Raw genomic sequence first — 17,841 nt, forward strand, 5'->3', positions numbered from 1 at the left:
TAAAGAATAAATACAATATAATTTTATGTGAAAATGTTAGAGATAATTTTGTCATCATATTTTTTTAATATGGTCTACAGGTGTAGAGAAAGGTATAAATTTTGTTTTGTGTCACAAAGATGGGGTGAGAACAAGAGAGGTGTTGATGCATGTGGATGTGTAAAAGCCGTAGGGAAGGGAAGAGCAGGCGCTTGCCGTGAACAAGAGAGAGAAAGTGAAACAAAACAAAAGGGTTTTAAGTGTTTTGTGGGGCTTTGCCTACGAACCGCATTGATAGACGGGATTCTACAAATCTTAATTATTAATTTCATTTAACACACTTTAGTTTTAGAGAGAGCGAAAGAAGGAAACTTCAAAGCCATTCGGTAAGCGGCCCAACACGACCCCTTTTTTGCATAGGTGACCATTGTTGTTTTGTTAAGTTTTTATTTCTTTGTGTTTAACTCAAATTATTTTGTTAGGAAACTGCTGTTTTTGTGACCATTACTTCTGTCTTTTTTTTTTCTTTTTTCATGTAGGGTTATTTGATAAATTAAAGGTTAATGTCCTCTTATAGTCGCTCTCTTTGTTTCATTGTATGGTATTTTCGTTTCATTTTATCTCTCAAAGGCTCTCTCTCTTCCTCCCATTCCTCAAGTGGTTTTTTTTTTAGTTTTTGTCTCTCTTTCTTGGCTTGAGAAACGAGAGGAGGACAAGCCTCAAACACAGCTTTTTTTTTATCCTTTTGTGGTCTAATCCTTTTTTGTTATTGTTAATACTCTTTTCCAGATCGATCAAAGTCTTTAATTCCCTCCCGTTAGGTGAGTTTTCTGGGTTTTTTTTTGTTCTGTTTACTTTTTGCTTGATCTGTCGATGATCAGATGAGATATGGGGTATATTCTCTACGTTTTTGTTTCTCTTGAATTTTATGGTTGTTTGATTTAAAAGGGTACCCTTTTATCTTTTCAAAGCTCTGATCTTTATGGTTTTTGCTCCCAAAATCTGCATATTCTTAGAGGTATCTCCTGTTTGTGTTCAAAGGCTGCCATTTATTTTGCTATGTTTTGAGAGGTTGTTTGGTTATAGATGTTGTCTCTTGTAAAATAGCTGATTTATGAGAGACAGTGCCCCTAGCTGCCTTGTTTGACCATTAGGTTCTCCATTTCATTTTTTGTTGTGTTCGATTTAGTTGTCTCCTGGAAATTTTCTTTTCTTTTGTATGGTGAGTTTTTGTTTGGGGATGACTCTTTCTTGTTTATGCATTGATTTTTAGTTTCTTTATATGGTTTTGCCTTTTGTTCTATATGGTTAAACAAGGAAGCTTGATCCTTATTCATTGTCTGCTTTTTGTATTGGTTTATTATTGATTGATTTTATTCCCTTCAAATGTTGAAAATTCCAAATTTAGTTGCTTGGTGCCTTGTTCCTATGTATCTCCAACTCTTCTCTTGAAGGCGGCACATTCAGACATGGATTTGGAGATATGACCTTCTAAGGTTCTCCAATTATGTGGAAAAAGTTGAACATAGCTGTTCCATACCTGTGCGGGTTGCATACCCTTATCCAACACTTCCACCCGGTTATAGCAATGTTCGGGTTCTATGGTTGGCTCACCGAATTTTAGGATAGTGTTTTATTGATGTATATATGTGTTTGAATATCCGTGAGTGGATTGCATTCGAGATTACTCACATTAGTGTTGGTTACTTTACCATGCTGCAAGCAGCAAGTATTAGGCATATAATTCTCTTCTTTTATTTAGTTACACTGTTTTAACTTTTAACTCCAAACTAAAGGTTGCATGCTGAGAGATTACTTGGCTTAATTTGTTACTGCCTATTGCTCCAACTAATTACTAGTATTTGCGTATTATAGTTTCTACTCACTTTCTTTTCCTTATTTCCTCAGCTCATTGTATCCTATTATTACCACTAGATATTGGACCGTAGATGTGATGCTATTTTTTTAATGTTCATTGTTTCTTTTGTATTGGAAAGAATGTGTATGGTGTTAAATCATGCAAATTGAAGCCTTGAAGTGACATTTACATGGCAAGTCTCGTGTTAATGAGTACTTTGTTTGCATCAATTGGTTTCTTGATGTCAATGTAGGCTGACATTTATCCTATTTGAACTACTCTTTTACTGTCATGAATCTGAAATTTGATTAAAACGTTCTTGTATATCTTGTTGTGTACTTTTATACACAAGTTCTTAACTTAGAAGAATTTTTAATGCTACTGCTACACTTTCACTTTCCTGTGCCAATTATTGAGTTGCTATTTGTTTTGAAATATTCTTCAGGACTATACTATAATTTATAGGGAAGTTCAAGGTAGCCCTAATGCAGGGGCAGAAAGGTACTGTTGGTTCCATGCCTGAAACCTTCTTTGACCATGGTTCTACGTCAAGTAATGCTTCTATAGACCAGAAGGTTTGCTGGAATAATATTCGAAATCCGATAGAAAATAGACTGACTGATTGTTTGCTGTCATCGAATGACATAAACATTGGATCTATGAATTCGATTGGTCGAGAGGAGCAGGAGATGGGGAGATGGAGCTCGGCCGAGCCTAGCTCTATTGGTTCACAGAATGAGGAAAACCATAATGAATGGAAAATGGACCATGGATTATCAACTTCCACGAGTGTCTCTGCAAACGCTGGTCCAAGTTTAGAAGAGCAGTGGTATGAACCAAACTCTCTGTTTGTTCAAAGTTCCAATTATGATGCAGTTCCTCAGAATCTCAACTTAAATGCTGGCTTAGTGGGTCACAGAGATGATAATTGTCAAGCTACCGAACAGTCTAACCTATATAAGCCTAGTGGGTCCGGAAATGAGCAAATTTCACGTGGTCCTGACAGTGGTCGTACATCTTGTAAAAGAAAGGCTCTTGAAGCAAATGTTGGACATTCCTCTTCAAGCGGAAGTTCTAGCAGCCTCAATTGTGCAGATGGTAGTGCTTGGCACGGAGTTTCTGCTAGTTATAATGCAGGAAGCAGTGTGAATATATCTGCCCCCACGAGGCAAGTGCATCCTAGACTTGGATTTGATGTTAGAGGATCAGGTTCTGACAGCATTCCTGGACCGAATTTGTTGCCTACTGCAGAGGCTTCACACAGGGATTTCCGACTGAGAATAAGTCCTTTAAGTATACAAGAACCAATGACTCCAATATTTTCTTCAGGTGGTACAATCAGGCAGCCTGTTGTTTCATCTTTGCAGCAGTCATCTAGACTTCTTCCAGTCAATCATTCTCTTGACTCAAGTTCAGCACCAGTGGTAGATAATGCAACTCCTCAAAACCCAAATTCTGTAATTCATGTTCCAATTTTGGCACGAAATATGCAACCATTTAGGTGGAATGGAAGTTCTGGCTTAAGAGCTTCTAGTTCATCAAGTTCTAATGTATATGCGGATAGAGAAGCCGTACCGGATGGGGGACATCAGTCAAGAAGCATGGCTAGGAATCTGTCAGATCATCCTATGTTTGTTGCTCCGCCCGAGTTGAGAGCATTGGTTAGAAATTCAACAAATCAAGGTTTAAGCAGTGGAAATATAAATGTCCCTGTAAATGGTGCTTCTACATCTCGTGCCGGATCAAGTTCTGGTGCCAATGCCTTGCCTGCTTCTGCTTATGTCCCTCATTCCAACACCTCTTCACGATACCCGCGGAGATTGTCAGAACTTGTTCGTCGGTCATTGATATCTTCCCTTGCTGCTGAATCTGGAGGCCAGGGCAATCAATCATCACTTTCTTCGGGACCTCCTACTCCGGAACAGATGCTACTTTCCTCTGGAATAGCTAATCAGGGGCATCATCGTTCATACCCTAGGTCAGTGCCATGGTTGGAGAGACAAGATGCTGCAGATTTGCTTGGAATTCCCCATTCCTTGCGGACTTTAGCTGCTGCCACCGAGGGAAGAAGCAGGCTTGTTGTGTCTGAGGTTCGTTCCAGAACTTAATCTTTTTTGCCTTCAAATATTTTTATTATTGTGATAGTTTTCACTCCCTTACATTGTTTATGCTTGATTTGATACCAATCTAACTGTTATTGTATATTACTTACCTGCTATAAAGAGGAGTAACTTCTTTTTCCTTGCATCTTCTTGCAATGCTAATTGTCGAGAATAATAACACTCGTTTTTTCCCCTTTTCCTAGTTGCTTTTATCTGAAGACATGACATTGGTCCTCGTTATCCATAATGCTCAATTTAATCTAAAATCAATGTGTTGCACTAAAGTCTTTTGAGGTCTTCCTTTTGCCAGCAAAAGACTTATTTTATGACATTGGTTATTTTGGTCAGATTCGCAATGTCTTGGATCTCATGCGCAGGGGTGAGAACTTGCGATTTGAGGTATGTTTTTAATATTTGTGGTGTTATTCGATGCTGTTCTAACATAATCAATTCAAAGCATGAAAAAGATTCCTTTTCCTTTTATTGTTCAATTGTACCTCTGTTCCTATAGGTAGTCATTCTTTGAATTTGAGTTGCCACGGGCAAAGAATGGCCTTGTAATGCAGGGCCCAAATGTAGTTTTTGATAAGATTTATTATTGGTCCTAACCAGTGGTATGTTATCTTTCTAATTCGGCTTGGACGACAGGATGTTATGATCCTTGATCAATCAGTAGTTTCTGGGATAGCTGATATGCATGACCGGCACAGGGGCATGCGGCTTGATGTTGATAACATGTCATACGAGGTAATATCAACATTCTTGGCATCTGCAATCCTTTCTGAGCTTGAAAATTCTCACATCTGAATTGTTTTGTGGGGTAATAGGAGTTGCTAGCTTTGGAAGAGCGTATTGGTTACGTAAGCACAGGGTTGAACGAAGAAACTATATCAAACCGTCTGAAACGACGAAAGAACTCTAAAGCACTGGAATCTCAGACAGAGGCAGAGCCATGTTGTGTTTGTCAGGTAACAAATTCTCATATGTCATTTCTTCACCGATGCTATGAATCCATGAAATAATTGTCAAGAACAAACATGCAGGAGGAATATAATGAGGGAGAGGATCTCGGTACGCTCGAATGTGGCCATGATTTTCATGCTGATTGCATTAAACAGTGGTTGATGCAGAAGAACTTGTGCCCCATTTGTAAAACAACGGGTCTGACTAAATGAGATGACCCGATTATCTCGAGGCAATGGGTTGTTCATCATCGTGTTGGAGAAAGAAAAAGTCCTGTGATCGGCCTGGCTTCCATAAATCCATCAAACATGATGCCTTCCCAGTGTGCTGCCTCTATATCCGTGGCAGTTTCAGTTAAACAAAGCGATGGATGTCTGAATAACTATATTTTCCGTTTGATGATTGCAACTATTAGTTACTATGTATGAATCTTGAGCCAATTGAATTATGGAGTTTTGATTATTAAAAATCTCTGTGCTTGACATTTAACGCTCAACGGTGGGTGAAAAATAAAGAACATTTCTTTCGTTTGGAAGACAACCTTGGGAGATGATGAGTAGCGATGGATCGCTAATCTGTAGGTTGAAATATTTTAATTAAAAAATGGTAAACATTTTTAATAAAACAAAATGATAAGAGAAGGGGAAGTGTTCAATCTCATGGAAAAGAAAAATCAAATGCAGGGTTGGCTGTGAAATTGAGTGAAAGTTTTTGCAATGACTTATTCCATAACAGCAAGGACAGCCTTTAGCGAGAAGTCCAAAGATCAGGAAGCTTTCATATCCACTATATCAGAAGAAACATAAGATGCTGAAGAATGGGCAGCGCCATTAGCCTCCTGCCGGACATGGCGAACAGTGATATGAGGGCGCAAATCAAAGAGTAGGAGAGCCTCGGCAAGATAGAATCGAAGCACCGACTGATCCGTGTGTAGTTGCTCTAAGTGATGGACCACGTGCATGGAGTCGCTCTCAACCAATACTTGAAGGAACCCAATTCATACGAACCCCATAGCATAGTGCTAGCGCTTCAAGAATATCGGCCGGAGATAGGAATTGCGTTCATCAACTTAAATATCTAAAATGTGTTATAAAAGAGACCTTAAGAGAGAACCCTGCTCTTCTATTGTTTCTTCCAAGACAATGTAGCCAAAGCTGTGAGGTTAATGGATTCCAGATACCATCCAAGACCAGAGTCATGATCAACGCATGAGACGTCCAAATCTTTGGCCTGAACCTGAAAAGTTCGACTAATCGGTTCGATCTAAATTTAGTGTCTAATCCTATTAAAATCCTTAAATAAGATTAAGAGTTTGAATTCTGACATTTACGAATGAAATAAATTGAATTAATAAGTTCACCATTATAATAGGCTTCATTCAAATCTTGTAGGACCTCAGTCCACTAAGCTTAACTCCACCATTTGCCTTGCCCATTTTCTTTCTTAATGGGTACAACTTTCATCTACAATTACAATCCATCATTACAAGTTTTAACTTATTTTTTAGGAGACCAATAATTATAACGAAAATTTTAATAATCAAAATTTATTATTACTAAGCAATATTATTATATTCTATACATATTTTTTCTACTAAGGTCAACTATATTTTTAATCACTCCATTTTGATCGTTCAATTTTAAAATCTTTTAATTTAATTATTATTAAACTTTTAAATTATTCATATTTTTTTATTTAGACATTATTAAATTATAAATAATAGGAAGATATAAACGGTTTCATATTGACATGGAAGTCATATGATATCTATCTCATTTTTTTCCTTCTCTCCCCCTTACAAAGATGAGACTTTTAAGAGTTTCATCTTTATCCCACACCATCATGTACATATTGCTAGGATGAAAATATATATTTTGGATTTTAATATATTTGATAAAAAAATAAATTGTTTAATATATATATATATATATATTATGCTTAATGAAAACCTTTAAATATTTTGTGATTGGCTGTTGGGGGTGGCAAAAAAATGTACAATGTAATTTAATGACAAAGTTGATACACTTTTAAAATTTAATGCTTGAAACAACGTTATCATACTGTTTGGATTGTAATGGTTGAATGACATAATTAAAGTTAAAATCAAAATTTAATATCATAATTGAAAAAAATAAAAAGTTAAATGATATAAACAATGCACCACTTAAAATTTAGTGGCATATGGTGTAATTTATCCATATAAACTCTAAATCCTAGGCGATGGAACCTCCAATAACCCAAAGAGAGGAGGAGAGTTAGGGTTTGGTAGATTGCTTATAAAAAGAAGAGAGTTAGTTTTTGGGGGCGTAATTGACGATCAGCAAATGCTACTAATACAAACAAAATTTTCTGCTTCATCTTTTGTTTGTTTATCCTCTTTGATGATTTTTGGACCTTAAGTTTATTAATTTATAAAGTTTTCGAAACTGAAAACCTTTTCCTTTTTGCGTTTTATCTATGATTAAGGCACAGTATACAACAAACAACAAAAAGATGATTAGCTGGCTTTTATCCCCCCCCCCTTTCTGCTTTCTAAACTGATTTTCTTATCATTATCTCATTTCGTAAATATCATTTACAAATAGGTTTCTTTTTTTTACACATTTAAAGACTATTTTTTTTACATTTTTATATAAATATACGTCGGATATTAATATTTTTAAGTAAAATAAGAAAATAGAAATAACTAAGCTGGGATTAATAAAAATACGGATGAGTTTGCTGGGTTAGTATGTCGTCGTTCTGACGTGTTTGGGCCCCTCTAAGATCTTGCTGCCCAACGGTTTCCTTATTAGCCCCAACTTTACTCACATTTACACCTCTGCCATTTTACATTTTGTTCTTTTTTTTCTTGGGTAAACTACCTATTTGGTCACTCAGCTATTACTTAGTTTTTTTTTTACTCACTCAATTTTTTTTCTTTCAAAATCATGCCTAATATTACGTCTTGATTCTATTTTAATCATTCATTATTAAAAAATTAATAGTGATGTTGATATGGTGTTTTTAAAATTATTTTTTAATATATACGTGATATTATCTTATAGTAATACATTAACATTATCATTGATTTTTTTAATGATAGATGACTAAAATAGAATCAAAAAATAATATCAAATATAATTTTGAAAAAACTAAAAATTAAGTGATCAAAACAAAAACTGAGTAATAGGTTCTACATATAGTTTACCTTTTTGTGGCAGAACTTGTAAATCACCCTTAAGTTTAGGTGGAATGCAGTATCTGATGTGAAAGGATAAATACAAGGGAAAGTTGAAAATGGCAGTGATGTAAATCAAGGGAAGAGGAGGGGGAAAGTCGAAGAAGTAGAGAAATAACGGGCCCCACTGCAGAAATATATGTAATTTCTTTCTAATGAACATGAGAAATGGAAGCGGAATAACGGCATTGTCTCATGATTGTATTTTGTTTTGTTGCTTTCAAAAACTCATTCATCATCTTCTTTACCTCTTTACGCTTTTTCCCACTTCCCTTTCCTCTCCGCATTATAAATATACATGAATTCACTACCATCTCTGCAATAAAAATATCATTTCGTAATTTCATCCTAAACCCCTTTTTCTTTGGGTTCTTTTCCAGCTGAATTGGCTGCTGTTTCGTTGAAGGAAAAAATTTGGGTGATGAGACCATACGATTCAAGCTCAGATAACCCAAACATGGAAACGGAGACGGAGGCCGTTGCGGAGGAGGGTGGTCAGAAGAGAAGTGGGAAAAGAGGGTCGAAACAAGGGAATGATAATGGAGGCGGCGGCGATCACGGTGGTGGTCAGTCGGAGCATGAGATGCATATATGGACTGAGAGAGAAAGGAGGAAGAAGATGAGGAATATGTTCTCTAGTCTTCATGCTTTGCTTCCTCAACTTCCCGCTAAGGTAATTAACATATAACAAAAAAAGATGTAGGGTTTATGGTAGAAAAAGGAGGAGGAGAAGAGATTATTTGTTTTTCATGGTATCTGTATGACTGTATTCATTACCCAATCTTGAAACTGTGCTTCACTGAAAAAGAAAACATATGATTTCTGGGCATAGTATACAACTATACAGTTAACTTCAAGTCTTCAATTTACTTAAGATTCTTCCAAAAGAAACTTTCAAAGATTCTATAAGGTTTAGTATTAGCACATTTCAGTTACATTTTTTTTAACGATGTAGGGAGAGATGAAGATGTTTACGTTTACTCTTTAATCTTTCACAGGCAGACAAGTCCACCATTGTCGATGAGGCCGTTACATACATCAAAAACCTTCAGCAGAATCTCCAGACACTCGAAAAACAGAAGCTCGAGAAGCTAAGGAGTTCGACGACGGCATCATCGATAATCACATCGCAGGTGCAAGGGCCTGAGTCGAGGGAAGAATTCCTGACAGATAATCAGGGACCAACAAATGATTATCCTTTGACAATCGACATGCCTCAAACATTTCCTGCTCAAATGTCACCAGCTTGCTTTCAGACATGGTTTTCCTCGAATGTAGTCATTAGTATGTGTGGGGACGATGCACAAATCAATGTCTGTTCACCGAGGAAGCCGGGTACGTTTGCCACCATGTTGTACATACTCGAAAAGCATCGATTGGAGGTGGTTTCGGCTCAAGTCTCGTCGGATCAGTATCGGAGCATGTACATGATCCATGTCCATGTAAGTACACACTTTAAGAAAACTTGGCCTCTAAATTTTTTTACCAGATTTACGACAATGCTCATGCCATGTGGGGTTATTCTATGGATTAGGTTGGTGGAGTATCGGAACAATTTCCGGCGGCACTCTCGATAGAGGAGACGTTTAAGCTGGCTGCAGGAGAGATGAACTTGTGCCTGTTTTCGGGTTAATGATAATAGTAGAAACCCTATATAGGGTTGAAATCGTAGTCAGCGTTTTTCCTAGAGGAAGTTGATTAAAGTGACTGTCTGCCTGTGAAGCAAATCCATTGCTATGAATGTCCAAACTGAAGTTTTGACGATGTAAATGTGTAGAAGACCGAAAGCAGTATACAAGATTTGGTTTACCCAACTGTTTTATCGCCTTCATTTCTTTACCCAACGATCTAAATTTAGAAAACTCGTTTAGTGATGATAAAAAGGAATATTATTTTCTTTTAAAGGATTTGAATTTAAGCAACTCTGTTTATGGTATGTATGTGTTATCAATAATTAAAGAAAAATTATTAAAGTATAATTGTCATTACCTTAAATTATTTAAAAAAAATTAAATGAATCAAATAAAATATTATTTAATTTTATTTAAACACAATATTAAGATTCATCAATCAAATTAAATGACGCTCTTGTACATGTCATTCTATATCACTATGCTTTAATCTGGGCCAGTCAATGTTAGAAAGATGCATTTGAATAGGTTGGCTTCTGCCCTTCGTTTGCCTTGAGGTGATATGGACCGTCCCTTTGTTGGGCTAACCTTAGGCTCCAACCCTTTCTTTAAGAAGTAGGACACGTCATATGTACATACGGTTTTATTTTTCGGCCCAATATTTGTATACGGTTTAATAACTTCATTTATGGTCCATTTTAGAAGATCTAATTCGAATAGAATGAGTTTAATTCGGTTAATATAATTGTTGATGTAATTTATACGAGATTAACGGTTGAAATGGTTTAACCTGAAGAGCCATTGTCACTTTTACCAACAGCAAAGAAACAACAAACATTTGAAGCTGAGATGATGATAAGGAACTGGATCAACCCAACACCAGAAATCATTGGAGGGTAGGTCTTGCTGCATTTTCCTAGAACAGGTCCATCCTTCATCACCCGATCATATTACAATAGTTCAAGTCGAGTAATCCAGAATTTTGACAAACTTAATTATTGGGAATTAATTAATATCTATCTTCAAAGTTTAAACTTTTTAAAATATGAAAACCAATAAATTTAATGTTGGAATTTTAATATCCGCCACACGATGGGACCCAGAGTTGGATTGATCAACACATAGAATCCCTTGGATCGAGGGGGTGGGGGGCCTTGAATCGGGGGTCCTTTTTTTATTTTCTATAATGTCCATAAGCCACAATAAAAGCAAAAAGTAGGGAAGAAAAGAAAAGAATGTAACGCGCATGTGATCCAACAGCCTTCTCTCTTTTCCTATTATAATCCCAAATTCTCAATATTATATATACTACAAACAAAACAAAACTAATCAAAATTTATATAAGCATTTTTTGTCAAAAATTATATAAGCATTTTTTTGTCAAAAAATATATAAGCATTTAATTTTTTTACAAGGATGAGAACAGATTGATCGAAACTAAAACAAATATTATATATTAAACAAGATTTTTTCTTTTCTTTTGGTAAGTGTTATTGTTCATATTTATCCACGAAGCAGCAGCAGCCATAACAAATACAACTTATAGAGGAGGGATCTCAATGGATTCCTCACTCAGCACACAACTACAAATTCACCCTTTTAGTCTTATCTATACAGTAATTATATAATATTATACTAACAAACTCTTTTATACACTCTACAATATTATCAATCGAACGAGTATTCTCTTTGAACTGCCTACGATTTCGTTCTTTCCAAATTAATGCACTGTTTAGGAACATGTGTCCACTGTCCACCGCATTGTGTCCTCCCAACACAACGATCTTTGCTGCAACCTGCAGGCCTGCAGAATCTTACCCCAGCTCTACAGGAGTAAGAACATTCAGAGAATAAGTGGTTTTCAGTCTCCATGGCAACACCACATAAATTACACATTCCATCCGTATCAATCTTCATTCGAGCAAGTCTATCATCAGTTGGTACCTACCCAAAATGAACATCCGAACAATAATGGAATGTTTACAAACAAGGAAAACCAAATGAGTCTTTGCCAATGCACTCTAGTCTTTTTTCTCTTAATTTTTTTTCCAAATCCAACTACTGTTTGCCAAAGATCAATTAATACCAACTCCTAATAAATTCCCAGCTTCAGCACTTAATTTCAGTAACTTCCTCAAGTTCCACCTGAAATGAGACTTGCAATCAACAAGATTTAATTATTATTAAACGACAGGTTTGATTGATATATAATAAAATTAAATTAAAATTTGAAGAAAATTAACCTTTCCTTTTACTGAAAAATATAAACTTTATCTATGATTTAGTTGTGGAAATAGATAGTACAGATATAAATAATATTTGATTAAGATATTTAGATTATCGTTCTTAAACGGATTCTGAACGAACGCAAATATTCTAAACGTTGTTGGTTAAGAGATTCAAAGTTAAATATTGACAAGTTTTTGTTTTGCCCATGATGGACCACAACCATTCATCACATGAAAAAATGGCAATACTTACAGAAAACGGGAGAGAAAAGAATTCAGTTGATGATAAAACAAAATCATGCATTGTATATGATATGAAAATAAAAAATATATTACTTTCTCCTATCCATCCATATGATTTATTACTTCATGCCTACTGCTATGTTTTTAGTACTACTTCCTTCTTCATTTAATACAAAATAAAATAAAGGAGAAATCGGTTGTTTAGTACTAACCATTGTTAAGGGGAGAAGCGTATTTTTAGGAAAAAGGAATAGCACGAACTCTCTCTCTCTCTCTCCATGTATAAATATTTGCATGCAATTTTAGATAATGAGAAGTTATTGTCAATAATCTCGGTTAAAAATTCTCATTTGACACTGTTTTTTTCTTTTAGGTTATTGGTTCAATATCAATGGGAGTAAAATTCCTCTTCCCCTGTTTTAAGAAAAAAAGGCTCTCGAAGTATGAATGTATGATGGCTCGGTTGGAGTGTAGTATACGAATTTAGTTTAGCCATTGAAATCATGGGTTCAAATAATTATTTCTGCAGGATGTACACGTATTGTTATATCGAATTCTTCAAAGAGTATGAATCATGATGCAGAAGGAACAGAGAGATATGAAATGACCCAAACAAAACTTCTATCTTATAACCTCCATTAATATCACTCTGCCATTTCCTCGTGGGATCCCATATTCTCTCGTGACCCCTCCTTTATAACCTCCATTTCATTCCCTCTATTCTATATCACTATTCTGCATCTACCACGTATATATATATACATAAACAATTATGTATATTTACTTCTTTCCGATCATGTATGTATGTATGTTTATCGTGATTATAAATATGACTAATTCCGAAAAATTAATCCAAGTTAACAAAATAACTATTATAATTTTAATCCCTCTCCCACAGACAGAAGGAAAGAAAGAAGTTGAGAGCTTGTCGTTGGCTTATACAAAACATGTTTTGATTCTTTCTTTTCAAATAAAATAATACAGCCTTTACCTTAATGTTTTTTCCATGGTTTTTTATATATATCCGTATTGGCTCTGTGTTTTAAGCTGCCTGTCTTTGAAATGGTAGTTTATATTCAAGATTTTTCTTAAAATTGATAATACATATACACCTTACGGATATAATTATTTGAATTCGAAACCTTAAAAGAAGATAATACTTTAACCACTAAGATCACTTGATGAGTTTGGATATAAGATTGATTTAGTGCTATTGAGTTTTAGATATTAGAATAGAATCCTCTTAGCTTAATGTTGTAAAAGTGGGATAGGTGTTTAAATTATTCTTTATCATCAGTTTTTGGTTTAATCCCTCTAATAATAGTTGAATAAAAAATCAGTAAAAACAATAAGAATCAATCCAACCATTTCAACCATAAAATAATTATTACACTATCAATATACCAAATAATTATTACATAAAGAATTATTTTATTACTAATTTAATTTAAATTTAATTAAATTAATTTATATAATTACTTTAATATTTAATACTTAATGGATTATGTTTATATTTTAAAAATAATTATATTATACTTTATTCAATAAATTTCAACTGAAAATCATAAAAAATTAATTAAAGCATGACAATAATAATGAATATTATATTTAATATATTTTAATAAAATCACTGTAAATTTTGATGACTATTTCTTAATGTCACTAAAAGTCACTTCCTTGTAGTGATAAACAAAACAAGAATCACGAGAATGGCAACAAAAAACAAACAACCTTCAACAAGAATCACTGTCTCCATGTCAGTCACTGCAACAACAAAATGAAATTGTACATTTTGGAGTTGCAGAAGGTCCCTGGTCTAGGTGTGAACTACTCAGGTAAGAGAATATATATATATATATATATATATATATATATATATATATATATATATATATATATATATATATCGTAAAACTCTTTTAGTTTTTCACAAATTTAATATAGTTGAATGAGTAAAATAGATCGTTAAGATTAATAGTAGGAATAATAATATATTATATGAAAAAAGAAACAAGGAGATAATCTCAGTTATCTATTTTCACTCATCTAAATATTCTAAATATATATATAAAATTAAAAGAATCTTACATTGTGTAAGTAGATCCTAACCATATTTATTTACACAATATAAAACTATTTTAGTTTTACACATATTTAGGATCATTGGATGAGTGAAAATAGATAGTCGAGATTGATTCTTTTTTTTTCCAGTGAATATATTCTCATTTCCTACTATTAATCTTAGTCATATATTTTCACTCATCCAACCGTCCTAAATTTGTATAAAACTGAAATAGTTTTAAATTGTATTTAAGATAGAGTTTTGTTACACAATGTAAAACTCTTTCAATTTTACACAAATTTAAGACTGTTGGATGAGTGAAAAATATATGGTTGAAATTAATAGTTGGAAATGAGAAGATATTTACAAAAAAAAAATAAGGAATCAATTTCAACCATCTATTTTCAATCATTCAACAATCCTAATTCTATGTAAAATTAAAGAGTTTTACGTTATATATATATATAAGCATTTCCCATTAGAATTGAATATCGGGACTTGAAGCTGACATTTGCTTCTAGCTAGCCATTGTTTTGGCTGAATATGTAGTACATTCATTGGTTTTGAAATTTCATTTTTCAATAATGAGATTAAGGGCATCACCATCAACTATAAACCTTGATTAGAAAATCAATATATATTCTTTGAATGTTATTTTCAAGATGTCATATTTTACTCTAAAAGCAGGAAAAATTTAAAATTTCTGATGCCTCTTCTTCGCATTGAAAAGCTAGAGAGAGAGAGAACATGCAAAAAAAAAAAAACAAAAACAAATATTTATTGGAAGATTATAAGAAAGAAAGAAAGGGAAAGGTGTGATATTTAATAAAATATATTTCAGTCATCGGTGTAGACTTTTAGGTACAATAATTCAATCACCCGAGTGAAGAGGAAAGCAATTAAGCCAAAGCTGAAGACCCAAAGTCCCAAGGCCAAAGCCCTCCATTATAGAAAAGTAAAGGTGGCAGCAGAGCCGAAGGGGATGTCTATACATCATTCTTTATTTTCTTATGTTTGAAATCTCTAGAATACCAAAAAGAAATTTGGAAGAAGAAGAAGATATGTCGTCACCAACAACAGCCTTTAAATCTCATCACACATCTCCATTTATCCTTTTCCTTATATCTTCCACTTTCATACAAAAATACAAAACTAATAATTGAATTGGAAATACTAGGGTCTGTTGGGTTCCTCATATTAATCAACAAAAGGTACCTTACAAAATATGAACTAAAAAGAAGATGCAAACACGGGGCTTCTAAATATATAAAATCAATAACTAAATTAAGTATTCATATTTTTTTCCAGATATGATATATATATATATTGTAAAGTTGAAGGATAGATTCAAAATTGAAAAATAATTTACTAATTATTAAAAATTTAAATTATTTGAATTTTGTTTTATAATTTAGATTTTATTTGAAATCTTGTTCGGATAGAGAGTATATGAAATTAGTAAATTGGCAAGGAGGTCTGATCACTGCACACATCAACGGCCATGTGCTAGGGATTCATTGTCAGACAAGAGAGAGATATAGTCACGGGTTTGTCTTGATAGCACACTCCCTATACACTAATTCATGTTTTAAGAAATGCGTCTGTGTTTTTCCTCCGACCACTACCCTCCTCCTCTTCTCTCCATCTCTTTCATTTACACCAGTTTCTTGCTTTGGATCTTTCAATGGCTCTGATGCTTGATAATTGCGAAGGCGTATTACTCTCACTAGACTCCCACAAAGCGGTGACGGCACCGTTCCTCACAAAAACCTACCAACTGGTCGATGATCCGACCACCGATCGCATAGTTTCATGGGGAGAAGACGACACCACTTTTGTCGTTTGGAGACCACCAGAGTTTGCTCGTGATTTGCTCCCCAATTACTTCAAGCACAACAACTTCTCTAGCTTTGTTAGGCAGCTCAACACTTACGTATAAACAAAAAAACTTAACTTCTTTTTGTTCATAAAAATTATTCCTTTTGCATCATTGGTTTGTGTACTAATCTGGGTTTTTCTTGTTGCTTTTTGGTAATGGAAACTAGGGTTTTAGGAAGATTGTACCGGAGAGATGGGAGTTCGCCAATGAGTTCTTCAAGAGAGGAGAAAAGCACTTGCTTTGTGAGATTCACAGAAGAAGAACTTCGCACCCATCTTTAAACCATCATCATTACCATTCTCCGTTGAATGCACCGAGTTTCTTCCCGTTTCAAACTCGAGTCAGCATCTCCCCGACCGACTCAGATGAACGAGCCAACTGTTGTGACTCACCACCTCTTTCTTCCCCAAGAGGAGGATATAATAACAGCTCGGTGACAGCTTTATCGGAAGACAACGAAAGGCTAAGAAGAAACAACAATTTGCTTATGTCTGAACTAGCACATATGAAGAAGCTTTACAATGACATTATCTACTTCGTTCAAAACCCTGTGAAGCCTGTCACTCCAAGCAATCTTATTTCTGGTCCTCCATATTCTGCTGTTAACACCAGTAGTTCATTATTACAAAAGCCGTTGAACCAGCTTATCGGGTATTATCCGAACAGCCCAAAGCCCCCCCAAGTTCAGGTCTTGAACTCCCCGACAGCAACATCCCAGAGCTCGTTAACCATTGTCGAAGAACCGAGCAGCAACAGTTGCAAAACGAAGTTGTTTGGTGTACCTTTACAATCAAAGAAGAGATTGCATCCCGAGTATAACAATACTGCAACAACAACAAACATGGAAACTAGAAAGACACGTTTGGTCTTGGAAAAAGATGATCTACGGTTGAATCTTATGCCTTCTTCTACTTGTTAGTTTCCTAATTATTTTATCTTCTTCTTCTTTTCCTTTTGAATGTGTACATTAATATTATAAGTTGAAAGTGAAGATCAAAAGCGATGTTCTTTTTCTTAGTTTTCCATTGGTGCAATTCATCTATTCATCATTCTGTGTGTTTCTAGCTGCATTAATGGAGAAAGAGAAAAAAATGAAAAAGGCTAGCTGTGTATGTCGATGACAATTTCTCCAGGGATTTCTTTTGATTACTCCATTAATGCATGATACATTGATACGTACAAACATGCTTTTTCATCTGGATTCAGAACCCGATACAGATAAACACATTCGAATCCCGATTTTCGAAAATGTAATTATCAACGTAATTATGACTATTATTGTGGAGTACAAAGAAGATGAAGATTATCATTTCTTGTTCCCATGAACTGTTAGACCACATATATATATATAAAATAATTTCTTTTGAAATTATAGAATAAGATTGGACTAAAAGAACAAAAAAGCACTGAATTATTCTCCATCAAAGCGAAATATAAATGTTGTTTGAAATGTTTCTATACTTGTTCAAAGAAGCAGAAACATTTGCTTGACTGGTAGCTAAAAAAATTGAAAAGCTTGTCTCTCTCTCCCTCTAATGGATTTAAGGTGTCTCACCGCCCAAAACTCTATATAAATTAGTAAAGTTTTTACATAAAGTTTGAGTACCCATCTCAACAGCTTCATTGCTGTTTCTCGAATGTAGTGATGCATAAAAAGTTTTGAACAGAAAAGAGAA

The 17,841-nt window shown here is 34.4% G+C and overlaps 3 protein-coding genes across 5 annotated transcripts; all 3 read left to right on the forward strand.

The window, feature by feature from the left end:
• Positions 1-339: 339 nt before the first annotated feature.
• On the forward strand, positions 340-5,304 carry LOC120198372 (probable E3 ubiquitin-protein ligase RHG1A). 3 transcript variants are annotated; one of them, XM_039199725.1, is made up of 7 exons: positions 340-365; positions 769-800; positions 2,283-3,927; positions 4,288-4,338; positions 4,588-4,686; positions 4,767-4,907; positions 4,983-5,304. In XM_039199725.1, the coding sequence occupies exons 3-7, from the start codon at positions 2,323-2,325 to the stop codon at positions 5,112-5,114; spliced, it is 2,028 nt and encodes a 675-aa protein (XP_039055656.1). In that variant the 5' UTR covers positions 340-365; positions 769-800; positions 2,283-2,322; the 3' UTR covers positions 5,115-5,304. The 3 variants fall into 3 exon arrangements, with proteins under 3 accessions (XP_039055656.1, XP_039055655.1, XP_039055654.1); XM_039199724.1 differs by lacking the exon at positions 340-365 and adding an exon at positions 528-636; XM_039199723.1 differs by lacking the exon at positions 340-365 and having other exon boundaries at positions 563-800.
• Positions 5,305-8,543: 3,239 nt separating this feature from the next.
• Positions 8,544-9,770, forward strand: LOC120198375 (transcription factor bHLH95-like). The gene is made up of 3 exons (XM_039199729.1): positions 8,544-8,795; positions 9,121-9,564; positions 9,657-9,770. The coding sequence occupies exons 1-3, from the start codon at positions 8,544-8,546 to the stop codon at positions 9,753-9,755; spliced, it is 795 nt and encodes a 264-aa protein (XP_039055660.1). The 3' UTR covers positions 9,756-9,770.
• Positions 9,771-15,765: 5,995 nt separating this feature from the next.
• Positions 15,766-17,084, forward strand: LOC120198032 (heat stress transcription factor B-4-like). Its single transcript, XM_039199427.1, has 2 exons — positions 15,766-16,219; positions 16,332-17,084. Exons 1-2 carry the CDS (start codon positions 15,971-15,973, stop codon positions 17,082-17,084), a joined length of 1,002 nt encoding a protein of 333 aa, XP_039055358.1. The 5' UTR covers positions 15,766-15,970.
• Positions 17,085-17,841: the final 757 nt, after the last annotated feature.

Source organism: Hibiscus syriacus, unplaced genomic scaffold (genome assembly GCF_006381635.1).
Source record: "Hibiscus syriacus cultivar Baekdansim isolate YM2019G1 unplaced genomic scaffold, ASM638163v2 tig00117056_pilon, whole genome shotgun sequence".
In the NCBI taxonomy this organism is placed as follows: domain Eukaryota; kingdom Viridiplantae; phylum Streptophyta; class Magnoliopsida; order Malvales; family Malvaceae; genus Hibiscus; species Hibiscus syriacus.